Source organism: Ruditapes philippinarum, unplaced genomic scaffold (assembly GCF_026571515.1).
Source record: "Ruditapes philippinarum isolate M1 unplaced genomic scaffold, ASM2657151v2 ctg4315_1_1_1_1, whole genome shotgun sequence".
NCBI lineage: Eukaryota > Metazoa > Mollusca > Bivalvia > Venerida > Veneridae > Ruditapes > Ruditapes philippinarum.
The window spans coordinates 45,213-61,237 of record NW_026859033.1 but is presented as its reverse complement, the minus strand read 5'-3'; the positions used below and the strand labels follow the sequence as shown (position 1 = coordinate 61,237).

General features: G+C 34.9%; 2 protein-coding genes across 6 annotated transcripts in view; one reads left to right on the top strand and one right to left on the bottom strand.

Moving 5' to 3' along the window:
* Positions 1–1,262: 1,262 nt before the first annotated feature.
* Positions 1,263–14,954, bottom strand: LOC132754949 (tRNA methyltransferase 10 homolog C-like). Of its 3 annotated transcripts, none has more exons than XM_060745706.1 (5): positions 14,909–14,954; positions 10,233–10,318; positions 9,297–9,496; positions 5,942–6,600; positions 1,263–3,208 (listed from the first exon to the last, which is right to left on the bottom strand). In XM_060745706.1, exons 2-5 carry the CDS (start codon positions 10,300–10,302, stop codon positions 2,992–2,994), a joined length of 1,146 nt encoding a protein of 381 aa, XP_060601689.1. In that variant the 5' UTR covers positions 10,303–10,318; positions 14,909–14,954; the 3' UTR covers positions 1,263–2,991. The 3 variants fall into 3 exon arrangements, with proteins under 3 accessions (XP_060601689.1, XP_060601687.1, XP_060601688.1); XM_060745704.1 differs by lacking the exon at positions 14,909–14,954 and adding an exon at positions 14,708–14,790; XM_060745705.1 differs by lacking the exon at positions 14,909–14,954 and adding an exon at positions 14,663–14,732.
* LOC132754948 (uncharacterized) overlaps positions 14,704–16,025 on the top strand; it is a 29,745-nt gene continuing 28,423 nt past the window's right edge. For 2 of the 3 annotated variants that reach the window (XM_060745702.1, XM_060745701.1), the window contains exon 1: positions 14,704–14,841. The gene's annotated coding sequence lies outside the window, so the exon portion shown is untranslated. The remainder of the gene's footprint in view (positions 14,842–16,025) is intronic. The other variant, XM_060745703.1, reaches the window with a different exon arrangement.

Below are 16,025 nucleotides of genomic sequence, written 5' to 3'. Positions count from 1 at the left end.
TTTTGTGTCTGTTAATGCCTAAAGGCAAATGTATTGCTCATTGCCAATAAATTAAAACTTGAAAGTATTTAAACATATTCTGTCATTAACTATTGATTGTCTGGCATTTAACTTGTGACATAACAAAATTTTAAAATTTAGACCTCATTCAAAAGTACAGAACAGTGTTGTAATTTTTGAATTCATGCTAGAGTTGTAGGCCATCTTTTAGGGCAAAGTCCATTCCAAAATTATGGGTCTTGACCTTAAATTATGATAAGTTTCAACTGTACACCTTGAACATTGATTAACACTGGTGTTTAGTCAGTTATTTCTAGTTATTATTTTATTGTGTTTTACGTCACACAAACACAGTATATGTCATATGGCGACTTTCCTGTTTGACTGGTGCGTTATTTCAGGTACAAACGGACCCGAGGAGAACCACCGACATTCACTCACATTTAAGAATTCAAAGACTCTGCATGACACTGCTTGATCTAGAACAGTGATAAACTTGTTGATATTTTTTTTTAACATTAAAACAAATTTATTAACTTTATGAAATAAAATATTTCACAGATTTTATAGCTTGAAATAGATCAATAAATTTAAATAAGACCTTACACAAATAAACAAGAGGGCCATGATGGCCCTGAAGTCGCTCACCTGTATATAGGCCCCCGGAGCGGGGCCAGTTTAAACCCCAGGGCTTTTATTTGAACAAACTTGGTAGACACCCATTAGAAGATGTTTCATGCTAAACATCTAAGGTCTAGCTGGTCAAGTTTTTTCTTAACACATATAGTTAAAAACAATGACACACCTGGGGCAGGGCCAGTTTTGACCCAAGGGCTTTTATTTGAACAATCTTTGTAGACACTTACTAGAAAATGTTTCATGCTTAATAACTAAACTCTAGCTATTCCGGTTTTTTCAAAGAGGATTTTTAAGTTTTTGCTATACACATATAAGGAAAATCAATGTCACCGGGGCGGGGCCAATTTTGACCCCAGGGCTTTTATTTGAACAAACTTTGTAGACACTCACTAGAAGATGCTTCGTGCTTAATATCTAAAGTCTAGCTATTTGAGTTTTTTCAAAGAAGTCTTTTTAAGTTTTTGTCATAAAGGAAAATGAATGACCCCCGAAGCGGGCCAATTTTGACCCCAGGGCTTTTATTACAACAAACTTGGTAGACACCCACTAGAAAATGTTTCAAGCTTAGTATCTAAACTCTAGCTATTTGTTTTTTTCAAGGAAGATTTTTTAAGTTTTTGCTATACACATATAAGGAAAAATCAATGACCCCCGGGGCAGGGCCAATTTTGACCCCAGGGCTCTTATTTGAACAAACTTTGTAGACATCCATTAGAGGATGTTTCATGCTAAATATCTTAGCTCTAGGTCTTTGGGTTCTTTACAAGAGGATTTTTTAAGTTTTTGCAATATGCATATAGGGAAAATCAATGACCCCCTGGGGCGGGGCCAATTTTGACCCCAGGGCTCTTATTTGAACAAACTTGGTAGACATCCATTAGAACATGTTTCATGCTAAATATCTTAGCTCTAGGTCTTTGGGTTCTTTACAAGAAGATTTTTAAGTTTTTGCTATACACATATAAGGAAAATCAATAACCCCCGGGGCGGGGCCAATTTTGACCCCAGGGCTCTTATTTGAACAAATTTGGTAGACATCCATTAGAACATGTTTCATGCTAAATATCTTAGCTGTAGCTCTTTGGGTTCTTTCAAACTAGAATTTTTAAGTTTTTACTATATGCATATAGGGAAAATCAATGACCCCCTGGGACGGGGCCAATTTTGACCCCAGGGCTTTTATTTGAACAAACTTGGTAGACATCCATTAGAACATGTTTCATGCTAAATATCTTAGCTGTAGCTCTTTGGGTTCTTTCAAAGTAGAATTTTTAAGTTTTTACTATATGCATATAGGGAAAATCAATGACCCCCTGGGACGGGGCCAATTTTGACCCCAGGGCTTTTATTTGAACAAACTTGGTAGACACCCATTAGAGGATGTTTCATGCTAAATATCTTAGCTGTAGCTCTTTGGGTTCTTTCAAAGTAGAATTTTTAAGTTTTTACTATATGCATATAGGGAAAATCAATTTTGACCCCAGGGCTTTTATTTGAACAAACTTGGTAGACACTCACTAGAAGATATTTCATGCCAAATATCTAAGCTCTAGCTCTTTGGATTTTTTAGAAGAAGATATTTAAAGTTTTTTCTTTTGGTTGCCATGGCAACCAGAGTTCTGCATGGAATTAAATTCTTTGAAAAATTTTCAAAGGTGACCACCAAAGGAACATTCATGTGAAGTTTGGATGAAATTGGCTTATTGGTTTATGAGGAGATGTCATTTAAAGTAAAAGTTTACGGACGCCGGACGGACGCCGGACGAAAAGCGATCACAAAAGCTCACCCTGTCACTTTGTGACAGGTGAGCTAAAAAGAATAAGTCAGAAGTCAGTATCATAAATCACATTATAACAACAGCATTAACGCTGTTAATTATCTAATACCAACATTAAAGCTTTTAATTTCAAATTAATTAATTTTTTCGCAAGGAGTAAACAGTAAACCATATGACCAACTTTCCAGCTTAATTAGAGAATACAGTGTAACCCTTTGTATGTTTGCTAATGTTTGACGCAGTGTGATCTTTTTGCGATATACGAATGTACCTTGTAAACATAGATTAAACTTGTAAACACAGCAGATCTGACATCCCAAACATAGAGGTTAATGATGAACATACATATGTATGGACAATACACAGTGGATAAATAAAATTGCTGTATGATGTTTTGCGGTTACAGGCACATGTCACCTTCTTTCCTGCGAATTTATAAACGTACACTGTATATATTCACTTTGACTTGTGCTGTTCTTGAGAAATCATGAAAAACCGCTTGTTTATCAATCGTATAATTCCCAGCAATTAACCTTCTTACTACTCTGTAATAATACCAGTATCAGCATAGAGATCATTTGTCAAGAATTTTGTATAATTGTTGAAACTGTACATAAGATTGTATGGCTTTTTTATCTTCTAAAGGTTTTTCTAAATCCGGAAATTTTTGATACTTGTCATCCGGCAGATGTCTTTCAAAAGCTAACTTCCATGGATCGCCAGCGAATTTGTCTAGCATGATATTTAGCACAGTCTGTAAGTAAAAGACCCTAGAACTTCTCATTTTTCGCCTAAAATAAGAAGGAAAATAGAATTATATTATAATGTTATATATGCCACAATATTTTGACATATAGTGAGTTCAGAACATGTACTAAGCCATTATGATAAGTCACAGAGATAACGTTTAAAAAATAAAATGCTTTTGTACAAAGCAATTATAACTTCCCCTGGCAACCATTTTGAGGGTTACACATTGCCAATGCATCATATTTTTAAGATAAGACTAGAGCTCTGCGAGTCGGATGTGTCCCCTTGGGACAGTATAGCTGTCACTTAGCGTTTTCTTCTTAAATATAGGTTATTTATAAAAACCACTATTTTGTGCACTGCACTTCTTCTCAATAAGATCTATCATCCTTTGAAGTTTCAAGTCCATAACTTTTATTGTTTAAGGGAAATGACCCAGACAAAAATAAAGTATGAAAATTAACGAAGGGCAATAACTAAAAAACTTAAGAAGCGCAGAGTATCGAATCTTGTGCACTGCACTTCGGGTCATTGACAGAAGCATGAATACTAAATTTGGAGTCAACCCGACTCATAGAAAGTGACTGAGTTATGCTCCGGACAAGCCTTAGGGGCCGCCACCGCTGATAACGCCACAAATGTAACCCCTATATGTCGCCTTTTCAAGGCGACACAATAAAAACTGTATGACCAAAAGTGAAAAAAAAATCTATATTTAGCACCAGTGACCTTAAACTTTACTCAAAGTTAGAAGACCATCCAAATTACTGAGGAAAATTGGATGCTATATATGCGCGAAGGGACAGGAAAAAACCCTATTCTGGTTGGAGACCATCAAAACCGGACAACCACCAAACCCAGACAGCCCTGAAAATGCCTGATTTAGTTTTTTTCTTTGTTCAGTGGTTGTCGTGGTTGTTGATCTATCAGTTGCTATTTTTATCAATAGTAAACGCATGTTTCTTCTAATTAGATTTATTTCAACCTGCGTAAACAGTAATATCTTAATGTCTATTTTAAGAATGTTGTTGTTGAAAATTTGGGCCTCATAAGTGCAATATCTCACCTCTTATATCAGCTATAATTATTTGCCAAGTAAAGAATAGAATACCCTTAACTTCAGCATTTGCTGCTGAAATATTGTATATTGTTTTAACAACTAGACCTCCGCGAGTCTGATGTGCCGCCTTGTGAACAATATAGTTTAGGAGAAATGGCCAGGACAAAAAGGAAATATGTAAAAATGAAATATCAAAATTAACAAAGGGCAATAACTCAAAAAAAAAAGCAGACTTCCCGAAATATGTCGGTCCGACGGACATGTCCAATAAATTTTGATTAGGTCCGACAATTTTTTATTCCGGATCGGTCAGACTGTCCGGCTTTTATCCAAGTGGCATGTAAACAAAACGGCGTCGCTAAAGGTGCCAAACGTGGGAATAAACAAAAATCTATGTCAATGGAGCGCGCAGAACAACAGTAAAAGGATAAAAAGAATCAACATAAACCTGAGACAAAATTTAATGAAAAATGGAAGCAGGACCCTGAATCGTTGGTGTATGACAGGGAGATGAAAATGTGCTGTACAAAATGTGCCGATTTTTACGGCGAAAAAATTAAAACCGAAAAGTTTCTTAGAAATACAAACAAAAGTTTTCCTTTGATTTTGATTAATTTTATTCGGTCTGACAGATTTCATTTTGGTCCGACAGATTTCCATGGTTTGTCAGACCGAATGTTTAACACTTTTTTAAAACTTTTTCGGGAAGTCTGAAGAAGTGTAGAGCAGCAGTTTCTGTGCACAGCACTTCTTATTAATAAGATCTATCATCCTATAAAGTTTCAAGTCAATACACTGTAGCTTTTATAATTTATGAGAAATGGCCTGGACAAAAAATAAAGTATGAAAATTAATAAAGGGTATCATCTCAAAAAATAAGAAGTGCAGAGTACCGGTTCTTGTACACTGCACTTATTCTTAATGAAATCTATGATCCTATGAAGTTTCATGTCCATAGCTTTTATACTTTAGGAGAAATGGCCTGGATAAAAATAAAGTATAAAAATTAACAAAGGGCAATAACTCAAAAAATAAGAAGTGCAGAGCATTGGTTCTTGTGCAATGTATTTCTCCTTAATGAGATCTATCATCCTATGAAGTTTCATGTCCATAGCTTTTATACTTTAGGAGAAATTGCCCGGACAAAAATAAAGTATGAAAATTAACAAAAGGCAATAACTCAAAAATTAAGAAGTGCAGAGTACCGGTTCTTGTGCACTTATAATGACTGATTTATGTTCCGGACAAGCTTAAGGGGACGCCGATACGGACAACAACACAGCCGACAAAAGTAACCCCTATATGTTGCCTTTTCAAGGAGACACAATAAACATTAAAACACACAAGCTTTTATAGAATTAAATCAATGTCATGTGTGGACAATATAAGCATTTCTGATACCCTCCTTGATAAGCCTTAAGTATAAGTGTCATTACATAGTCAGAAATAAACAAACTAGTTTTTTAGTTAGGAGAAGACCCTAGCTGCTGTACTGAACAAATTTTCAGATCTCTAACTTAAAATTTATGAAATCTGTATGGAAAAATGTTCAGAAAGTGTCTGGTTGATGGTCCCCTACCAGTAGTAGTGGACCCATCTCTTGGTAATAAGCCACTGACTGCTGAGAAACAGTCTTATATTTTACGACTGATGGACGGACAGACAAAGTAGAGATTATATGAATATAAGCTGAGGAGTGTTTTAAGACACATACCTTACAAATTGATCTGCCGGAAGACATCCGTAAGGGATACCTAGCGAGACTGCTCTCTTTAGTGACCTTTTCCGCACAGGGGAACCCCCTATGCCCCCAAGTACAAAAATTGTATCATCGTCTATCTCTTTAGGTAAAATATCTGGTCCTTCAGCAACTAAATAGAAAAGACGATCCCGCGGAAAAACTTCGTGAAAACTTTCTCGGTGAAAGTCAACAAACATGTTTCTTTTCATTTCTAGCATTCTAACCAATATCTCATTTCTGTGAAAACTAGTGAAATGTAAATGGCAAGGCTGACGATGCTCCAGGTTACAATTATACATGTTTTCAATTTGCCGTGCCGTTTCAAAGGTTTCGTCTTCATCGACAGGTTGATAGTCCATATCTAGAACAACAGGTCTCCCGTGAAGTAAAGAGTGCATTCCCTTCCAATGGGATAAATGATTTTTCATAAAATAAATACGCTGAATGATCTGTAGATCTTCTTCATCACATGGGCGACGTAATTTGTTGTATACTTCATTTCTAGCTTCCACAGTCAATCGCCTTTTCTCCTGACGTATAAATACCTTATTCAAATAACGATCAAATTCCTCCTTAGTCTTTACAGATGTTAGAATCACTCTCCAATCATGTGCACTTAGCTCTGAAGGAGTCTGGAAAGTAAAATAGCAAATTAATAACAGAGTTAAGAAGTAAAGTACCTCACCTTTTTGATGACATAATAAAAACAGTAAACAAGAGCTGTCAGTAGGACAGCATGCTCGACTATTCTCAGTGCTTGATAGTAAAACAAGAACTCTGCGAGTCGGATGTGTCGCCTTGTGAACAGTATAGCTGTAACTTAGGCATATACTTCTTAAATGTAGGTTATCTATAAACACAACCCTTATATTGTACATGTACCTTGAACTTTAGTGACATTTGAACTGATTGTAACAATGTTACATCAGGATTGATGTAGCTTGAACCACTTTTGTTGTGAAGAAGAATGGCCCAGACAAAAATAAAGTATAATAATTTACAAAGGGCAATAACTCATAAATCATGAAGAACAGAGTACCGTTCTTGTGTACTGCTCTTCTTTTCAATAAGATCTATCATCCTATGGAGTTTCAAGTCCATAGCTTTTGTAGTTCTGGTGAAATGGCTGGGACAAAAATAAAGTATTATACCTCAACAAAGGGCAATAACTCTAAAATCATGAAGTACAGAATGCTGGTTTTTAATGCACTGCACTTCTTCTCAATGAGATGTATCAACCCATTAAGTTTCAAGTCCAAAGCTTTTATAGTTTAGGAGAAAATGGCACATACAAGAATAAAGAATGAACATTAACAAAGGGCAATAACTCAAAAAATAAGAAGTGCAGAGTGTTGGTTCTTGTGCACTGCACTTTTTATAAATGACATCTATCATCTCTATGAAGTTTCAAGTCCTTATCTTACAAAAGTTTAGGAGAAATGGCCGGACAAAATTAAAGTATGAAAATTAACAAAGGGCAATAACTCAAAAATTAAGAAGCGCAGAGTAAACAGTCCTTGTGCACTGCACTTCTAGTCATTGAAAGAAGCATGCACATAAAAGAAAGTTTGGAGTCAATCCCACTTATAGTGATTGACTTATGGTCTGGTCAAGCTTAGGGGATGCCGTTGGCATCGCCAGCACAGATGCGGTTGACAAAAGTAACCCCCTTTAATGTCGCCTTTTCAAAGCAACACAAACAAGAGCCTGGGTAATATTGAAATAAAATAAGTTAAAAAAAGCCTTATTATTATGTTCCAAATTAATGTTAAATTGTAGTGATTGAACAATAACCTCACACATGTATTATGCTCTTAAATATGTGTGTGAATTACCCCAACCAATTCCCCTGGCGTTGTGGAGATACAAACTCGCACACAAAAACTGAACAAATGCCCCCTTTTTTATCTATAGCATTTCTTAACTTGTCTGTATGATATTTATATAGAAATTCTTGAAAATTTCCACTTGGTCTACACTGTGAGGCTTCGGGACAAATATACAAAAATATTGTTAAAATATAAAAAAGTCATTGTTTAAACAAATGTTAAATTATGAAAACTTGAAAGGTCTATCCTTCACCCTTGACTTTAATGGCCAATATTGAATATAAGGTCAAGGTCTTATGATGCATAGCAAAATGTATATCAACTGTTCAAGTTTATATCACTGTTGAACATTAAAAAAAATATTTTCAGTCCCCTCAGCATAAAAAAAAACTCAGTGGTGTCCCCTTTATGACACCATCTTCTTGTAAATTCATACAATTTATATAAAAATAGTTGCTTTTATTTATCCAAGTGAAAATAGTTGCTTTTATTTATCCAAGTGATGCCAAAATAAAGTACTGGAATTCACCGAACTTCAAAACACAGTCATATTCAATACATTCACTATGTCAAGGGAGGTAATTAATACCATGATTTTTTTCAGATGCTCATCTGAGTTGCCCCTCTTTGCTAACAATGTCATCAACAAAGGGTCAGACCCTCTAAGTTAACATGAACATCTGAGCTATTGATTGTTCAATTAGGATACCAGTAGAAAAACAAAAGAATTGCTCTCCTTAAAATTGAGAAAGAAAATGTGTTAGTTGTGCAACATTTTAAAAGGGCGAATGCTTCAGTAACATATGAACATAAAGGCAGAAATAAAAACTATAACAGCATTTATTTTTACTTTTCATGATCTAAATATATGGTGATAAAACATTTGAAACAAACAAAAACTCAAAAATATTGCGGGTCATCAACATTGTTTTCCCTCCCAGTAACCTTAATTTTTTTATTTCAGATAATTTCAAGGGCAGATAACTTGCACATAAATGTCAGACAAACATTAATTTTACCAGTTATTCAAGTTTTTCATTTATCCTTGGTTACAGTACAAAATTTCATGGAATTCCAATAAAAATCTATGTTTGAGAATGTAAATTGTTTTAAAATAGGTCATTTTTTTAAATTTGCATAGCTTTAAATAAAGAAGAAAAATAAACAAACTATTAATAACCAATCATGAAATTTTACTCAATCACTTGAGAGGATGAAAGCTACATGAAAATTAGAACAAAATAAGGCCGTGCTAATCTTGATTATTTGCCCTTGAAATAAGCAGTGTTCAAATTGATTAAGAGCGGATAACTCCAAAACAAGGATGATATCCCCCACCCCCATTTTCTTATATTTTTTTCACCTAAATTTCTCTGTTATCATACATTTATTTTAGGATCATGCACAGTTTAAATGAATTCTTTAATGTAGTTTTCATTATGCTTTTTAACTCTATGATTTACTGCAAATCAGATTGTAAATCTAAATAATATACATACATTTTCAATACCCTCAGCCACTCTAATAGCATATAGAACTTCTAGTTGTCTTTTTCTTTCCAACAGATGACTGTCTAGGCTTTCAAGAAATTTCTTTCCATTTTCCTTTGATATAGCTTGTAAATAATTGATCATAAATTTTTCTACATAAGGATCCTCAAAATATTTGCCGCTTTTTGATTTCTGCTGAATGAACTGTACTGTAAAATAAAAGTTATTATAAAACAGAACTGTATACAACATATGTTCACTTCTCACTTAAAAAAAAAAACTGGGACATTACAGAACAGTGATTTTTATTTTGGTTGATTTAAAGGCCAAAATTATGGGGTGCCTGTGGCTGAGTGGTTATGATCGTTGACTTCAAACCACTTGCCACTCACCACTGTTGGTTCAAATCTCACCAGCTAGGTTACAGAACATCGATGGTTCAACTCAGGTGCCGATTTGTGCCTGAAATAATGCACAGAAGGGAACCAGAGGACTTCCTCAATCAGTAAAGTCGCTTTTATGACTTTTACTGAGTTTAATTACTCCTTTAAATATTAAGAAATACCAACAAACATTTAAAAGACCGAAGCCTGAAATCCATTCAATGCTTTGAACTGACTGGGAGGTAAAGATACATATCATATTCTAAAGCACTTGGCATGGAAGTTTCTGAAGAATTATTTTAAAGTCTGCTAGTTTCCTATACAAGTAAATGTGCCTGGAGTGACCTGTACTGAGACAATTTTTAACCCAAAAGGTATGATTTGTATAAACTTTGCTGCAGTTTCTTTGTAAGGGGATATTTAGGTAGGGCTAATGGCTGTCATTGAAAAAGCCCGATATTGATATATCAGCAATATTCAACAAAAGGACCTGGTCAGACTGCACAGATTGGCTCAGGTGTGCAGACTGGCCAGTGGCAATGGGATTTTTATGCTTAATTACCTTTGAATCCCTCCAGTCTCCTCACAGACTTGTTGCATTGTAAACAAAGCCTTCTACACAAAATGTTCATCTTTGACTTGTCCTACCTGTAAAAAAAGAAGGATATTGGTAAAATAGGTGTTCTTTTCAAAGCTAAAGAACTATATGCATATGTAAATGCTACCTCAGCCTACCTGTATGTACATGGACTAAATAGGAAAATTTATTTTATAGGGACACAAATTTATTCTTTATCAAATCATCCTTGTTAAATGAAACAATTCTTGCATCAGTAAATTTGAACACTACATGTACTTCCAATTCATTTTGGTAATAGATTTCCCATGCTGAAAATACCTTATTTTTTAAAACACTCTACTTTCTGGGGCTCCAGGTAATTTAAAAAAAAATAGTTTTCAACTCCTTATTTTTTTTTAAAGTTTTGATTTGACATAGAAATGTAATTTTTGCACTAATAATAGTAGTCCTATTCTTACTCACTAATTTTACAAATATTTAATTTGTACTTATCAACTTGTACCAGGTGGGTTTTTAAAGCTATAATTTGGTACAGTGAGACTGAGGTAAAATAAATTGGTATTAAGAAGAAATATGTCATATAAAACAACCAACACCACTACCTGTATTCAAAATATATTGACATGCCAAAGCTAGATTCTGAGATGCCTTTGTTCTGGGTCAGAATCTTGCTTCAAGAGGTGAGATGTTGTTAATACAATACACAAATTAATAGCACAAATATCTCATCAAGTAATATTGAGTATTAGTCTACAAGGATCAAGATTTGGCATGCAAAAATATTTTGACTAAAAATGAAGTAGTGAGTTCTAGTTCTACATCATACTGCTTTAAAATCATTTATGATCACTCTAATTACTATTAAGTAGGTACATGACATTATGTGTATACATTGTATACATTTTTAAGAGACAGCTATGAGATACAATGGAATCCAGGATCCAGTCCCTAGCTCTTATTGAATAGACCCCTTGGTTCTTTTACATGCCCAGTGTATAGCACTGATACATGGCATGCAAGGATTACCTGGATTTCTTACCAGTACACCTCTAGGTAGGTGGGAAACTCTGAAAGTGTCTCTGAAAAATCCCAAGGTTATAACCCAGGATCGAACCCGGGACCTCAGGAGTGATAATGAAATCAGTGGTCTAACCAACTGAGCTATTGCGCCACCAAGAGGAAAGTTTGTCAGAAGCAGGGGGTTTAACGAGGCATATGTGTCACATTTAAACCACACTTCATTTTCACACCTTCATGACAAGAGATACATATAATAGGTCTGGTGCACTACAAAGTGAACTTATGAAGTGCACTAGTAGTGCACTTTGGGTAACCTTTAGTGTGAACTCAACTATACAGGTGCAACGTGCACGGGCCAGCTGTTATATATATAATTTTTCTTATGGCTACTTTGCCAGTTGATTGGTTACAAATGATTATAAAATGATTTATTTAAACTTTGGAATCAAGTTTAATTAACTAATGTTATAACAGTAATGTGCTTGAAAGATAATAAGTGGTCCTTGAACTTGATATAAAATTGGGGTGACACTTTTTTAAGCTATTTAATATATATAGAAAAACCACTTGGATATCGAGTTTTCAATACTTTAGTAATAACAATTACACCTAACGCGATGTTAAATTGATGCAATTGAAATACTTCGTAAATAGTGCAAGAACCCAAGTAATTAGACTAAAATATCAATTAATTATTTCTGTGGTGTTGACACTTCGGCAGCTGGACAGAGACTGACTAGCAGCAGCTTTGAGCTCTATTTATACCCAACAATGTAGTTATACTTAATAAACGTTTACTGAAGTTGAAGATGTCAAGCATCCAAGAGATATTGATAATGGGTCGAATATTGGTACGAATGGTATTGAGTTCGAATGATTTTAAGGACGAATTGTTCTGATATTTTAGAAATAATAAAAATACGCTTGTCATATCAAATAATTGCTACGAATAAGTTGTTAAATCTAATCAGGTAGGGATCACCTAAAACCCGTGACAATATCTAATTCCGTGACGACCGTGACGACATAAATCTGTGACATGTACCTAAAATCTGTGACACACTAAATTTACCGTGATATATAATGCAAGGCACTAAATACCGTGACGAACTATATTCGCCGTTATTCGTCTGTCATGAAGGGTAGCTAAAACCCGTGACGATGCAACTAATCCTAATGATAAATAATCATTCTTTTTTTTTCTTCATTTAATGAAAACATAACATTATGACATGTGATGAATTAAGGGAAATGAGTAAACCAAGTGACGATAAATAACAGTATTAAATTTATTTTAAATTTAAACTTAAGTTTTAAAGTATATATTATACATTGTACATTACATGCGTTTTTTTCGTCGTATGTTTCTCTTTTGGGGGTGTGTACATTTTGTACAGAAATATGGAATGTCATCACCAGGAATGTCATCTTTTTGTAGACCCTCACATTCTGGATGGTACCATATTTTGCATTTATTGCAAACAACATACAAACCATCTCCTGGCATTAGGCAAGAACAAAACACCTTAAGAAATGCTGTGTATCTGACACCATTTGGGTGCTCGAGCGACTGGGTGCCAGCGGGAAATGGCACAAGTTTACCCTTTTCCAAACATTGAATCAGGTGACCACGAAGCAGTTCTACCTTTGGGTGCAGGGATCTATACCGTTGGCTTCCGCAGTTGCGTTTGCAATTGCATAGAGACCACAGTCATTGCCGTTTTCCTGGAATGCACAGTCCATAAAATTCAACAATATTTTATCATTCTTTTTTGGTGGGGTATCTTTTCTAAGTAAATTGCAAATAACTTGCTGGGTAGAAAAACTTAGTGATGTGAAACCTGAATCATAAATTTTTACTTCCGACTTGTTATTTGTTTTCATAGTGGATAATGTCAGCCAATGTGACCCACCCTGTTCTTGCGTTCTGTTGACGATCTGAATGAAATTTCCAAAAGCACGAGTAAACGTTAGAGTTGCTGCATTTAGGCAACTGTCCAGCCCCCATATATGTGGGAACTGTGTCTTTAGAAGAGACATCACCGCATCAATCAACCGATCATTTAACCACTCTGTTGGTGAATACAGGATACTTTTTTCTTCGTCCTTAAGTTTAATCTGCCCAATATCTAGCCATTCTGGTCCACTTACCGATGTGTTGGACTGTACTGGCTCTCCTGGTTCAATATCCTGTTCAATATATATAGTATACGATGGTTCTTCCAAGTCTGAGTCGTCACGGATTTTTCCTCATGGTCCCGAGTTGGTACTGTCACGGGTGAATCTAATTTCCATGACGGCTGAGTCGTCACGGATTTTTCCTCATGGTCCCGAGTTGGTACTGTCACGGGTGAATCTAATTTCCGTGACGGCTGAGTCGTCACGAATTTTTCCTCATGGTCCCGAGTTGGTACTGTCACGGGTGAATCTAATTTCCGTGACGACTGAATCGTCACGGGTTTTTCGACTTCATCCGTCACGGGTGACTGTAATTTCCGAGATGGCTGTTTTGTCACGGGTTTTTCAATTCTCTGTGAATTTTTGTCAGGGGAAATTATGTAATCAAAATCATCTTGTCTAGGTCGTTTTCTTCCTGCTTTTTTCTTTTCGTCTAAACCTCTAAGTGTTGTTAGGTTGGGTTTTGTTTTCAAGTTCACTTCCATACCTATTTCTTAACAGCTATTAAATGATAGCAATGCGTGTTTCCACACGAACATGACTCGGGGAATAGTGTTACAACCCGAGCCTTGTCATCTTGTCCTAATATCGTAAATGTACCTAAGCCTTGGAGCGAAAACGATTCTATCATTTTTTATAAGTTCATTGGCGCGTGAGAAGTTAATATCAATTTTTGGGATATTTGGTTCTGGATGTGCGTCATTTTCTGCATTAGAGACAAATTGGTTTTCACGAATGCCATTTACAATATCTTCTTTATTTATGTATTTCTTACTTATCTATAAAAGGTCAAACTCTACATTTAAACACAGGATAACATATTTGTTTACAATTTAACTTATCCGCAATTTAGGTATCAAACCACTACATATCATTATTGAATCTAGGCAGAATAGGACAATCGTCACACAGGGATATATTTGTGTTAATACAGACGTTTCTAATTTCAATCATGTTACAGATATTTTTTAATAGATCCCTATAAATCTCTAAAAAAACTTTAAAAAAGGTTCTGCCCCTTCCATACATAGGGTTGTCACATGTGGTTGGGTCTAGACCTTAGTTTTGGTCACAACTGACCCTTATATACCAGTAGACCCATTACAATCACACTTTGCTTCCATCAGCTGATCTGAGCCTAGGATAATTCTACAATATGTTTTGCAATTATCTGTAAATGAAATCGAAATACATAAAAAACTTATTGACTTTACATCAATATGCATATATTTGACCATTTGCACTGAATTTTACTTAACCTTTGGAAGTCCAAACACATTGGAGAGTAATTCTCACGAATACAAAAAATTACGTGCACATTCTGATTCAGGATCTGCAAGATAACAAAATTTATTAAGAACGGATAATTATCCGTGTAAATAATTTTTGACAGGTAATTTTCATATAGGTATTATGTAATAGAAGATATAGATCAATATATGTTATGAATTCATGATTACCTGGGATGAAATTAAAACGAAACTCTGGGTCCCGAGTCATCTCGGCGGTAGTCAGACTTTTCTCTCCCTTTCCAGTTCCTGCCCTGACGTTTCCTCCCTGACGGTCTCTCCCTATTTTGGGGGAGAACCGTCTGCATATTTGCAAATAAGCAGAAAGTTCCTCCCAATTTTTATTTTACACTAATACGTTATTATTGAAGTATTTAGATGTTAAATAAATGAGTAAGTTTATTATCAATTATACCGAGGGCCACGAATCTCGCGGCAAAAATCTGGTCCGAAATGACCAAAAAATCTGGTCCGAAGTGTCTGGTCCGAAACGTCTATGGTCCGAAATGTCCGTAATTCGTTTAGTCATTGAAAATAATTAATGAATGATTTACTTGATTATTAGATAATAATTATTGTTGGTTTTTTTGTTTTGTTATTTTTTTTTTCTTTTTTTGATAAATAATTAAATTTATAAGAAAAAATGATTAATGAATTTAAATGCTAAATTTCATACTTTTGTATAAGGAAGAAAGGAGTTCAATACACACATGTATGCTGTCAGAGATAATTGATGTGTTTATTAATTCATTATTCAAGAATCAAGGTGTTGAATACATTAAAATTGCTGTGAAAAGGTGTTGATGAATAAGTATTTTATTAATTTAGACCTGTGTATATTAATCACTGTCCAATAATCTTAATCTCTCAAAATGAAGGTGTTGATAGGATTAACATACCTGGAAAAAAAGGTGTTAAACTTACTAACACTTTTCAGATAAAACATAAAATACACTGAACACATCCTTTTAATAATCTTCACTAAGAAATATTATTAGATTAAGTCAAAACTAAAATGATATCTTATAAAAAAAAATGGGGGAGAATTGTCTGCATATTTCAAAAATGGGAGAGAACCGTCAGGGGAGGAAATGGTTTGGGGGAGAACCGTCAGGGGGGAGGAAGTGGTAAGGGAGAGAATAGTCTGTCATTCCATCTCGGCCCTGTACGAACTCAGGACAGCTCGGCCCAAATGACACGCTGTGGCCCATAGTGGCATACATTTATAAACTAATCAAATTTGAAATTAAGCCGCATTTAACAAGCAAGGTACATAAAGAAGAAGCTA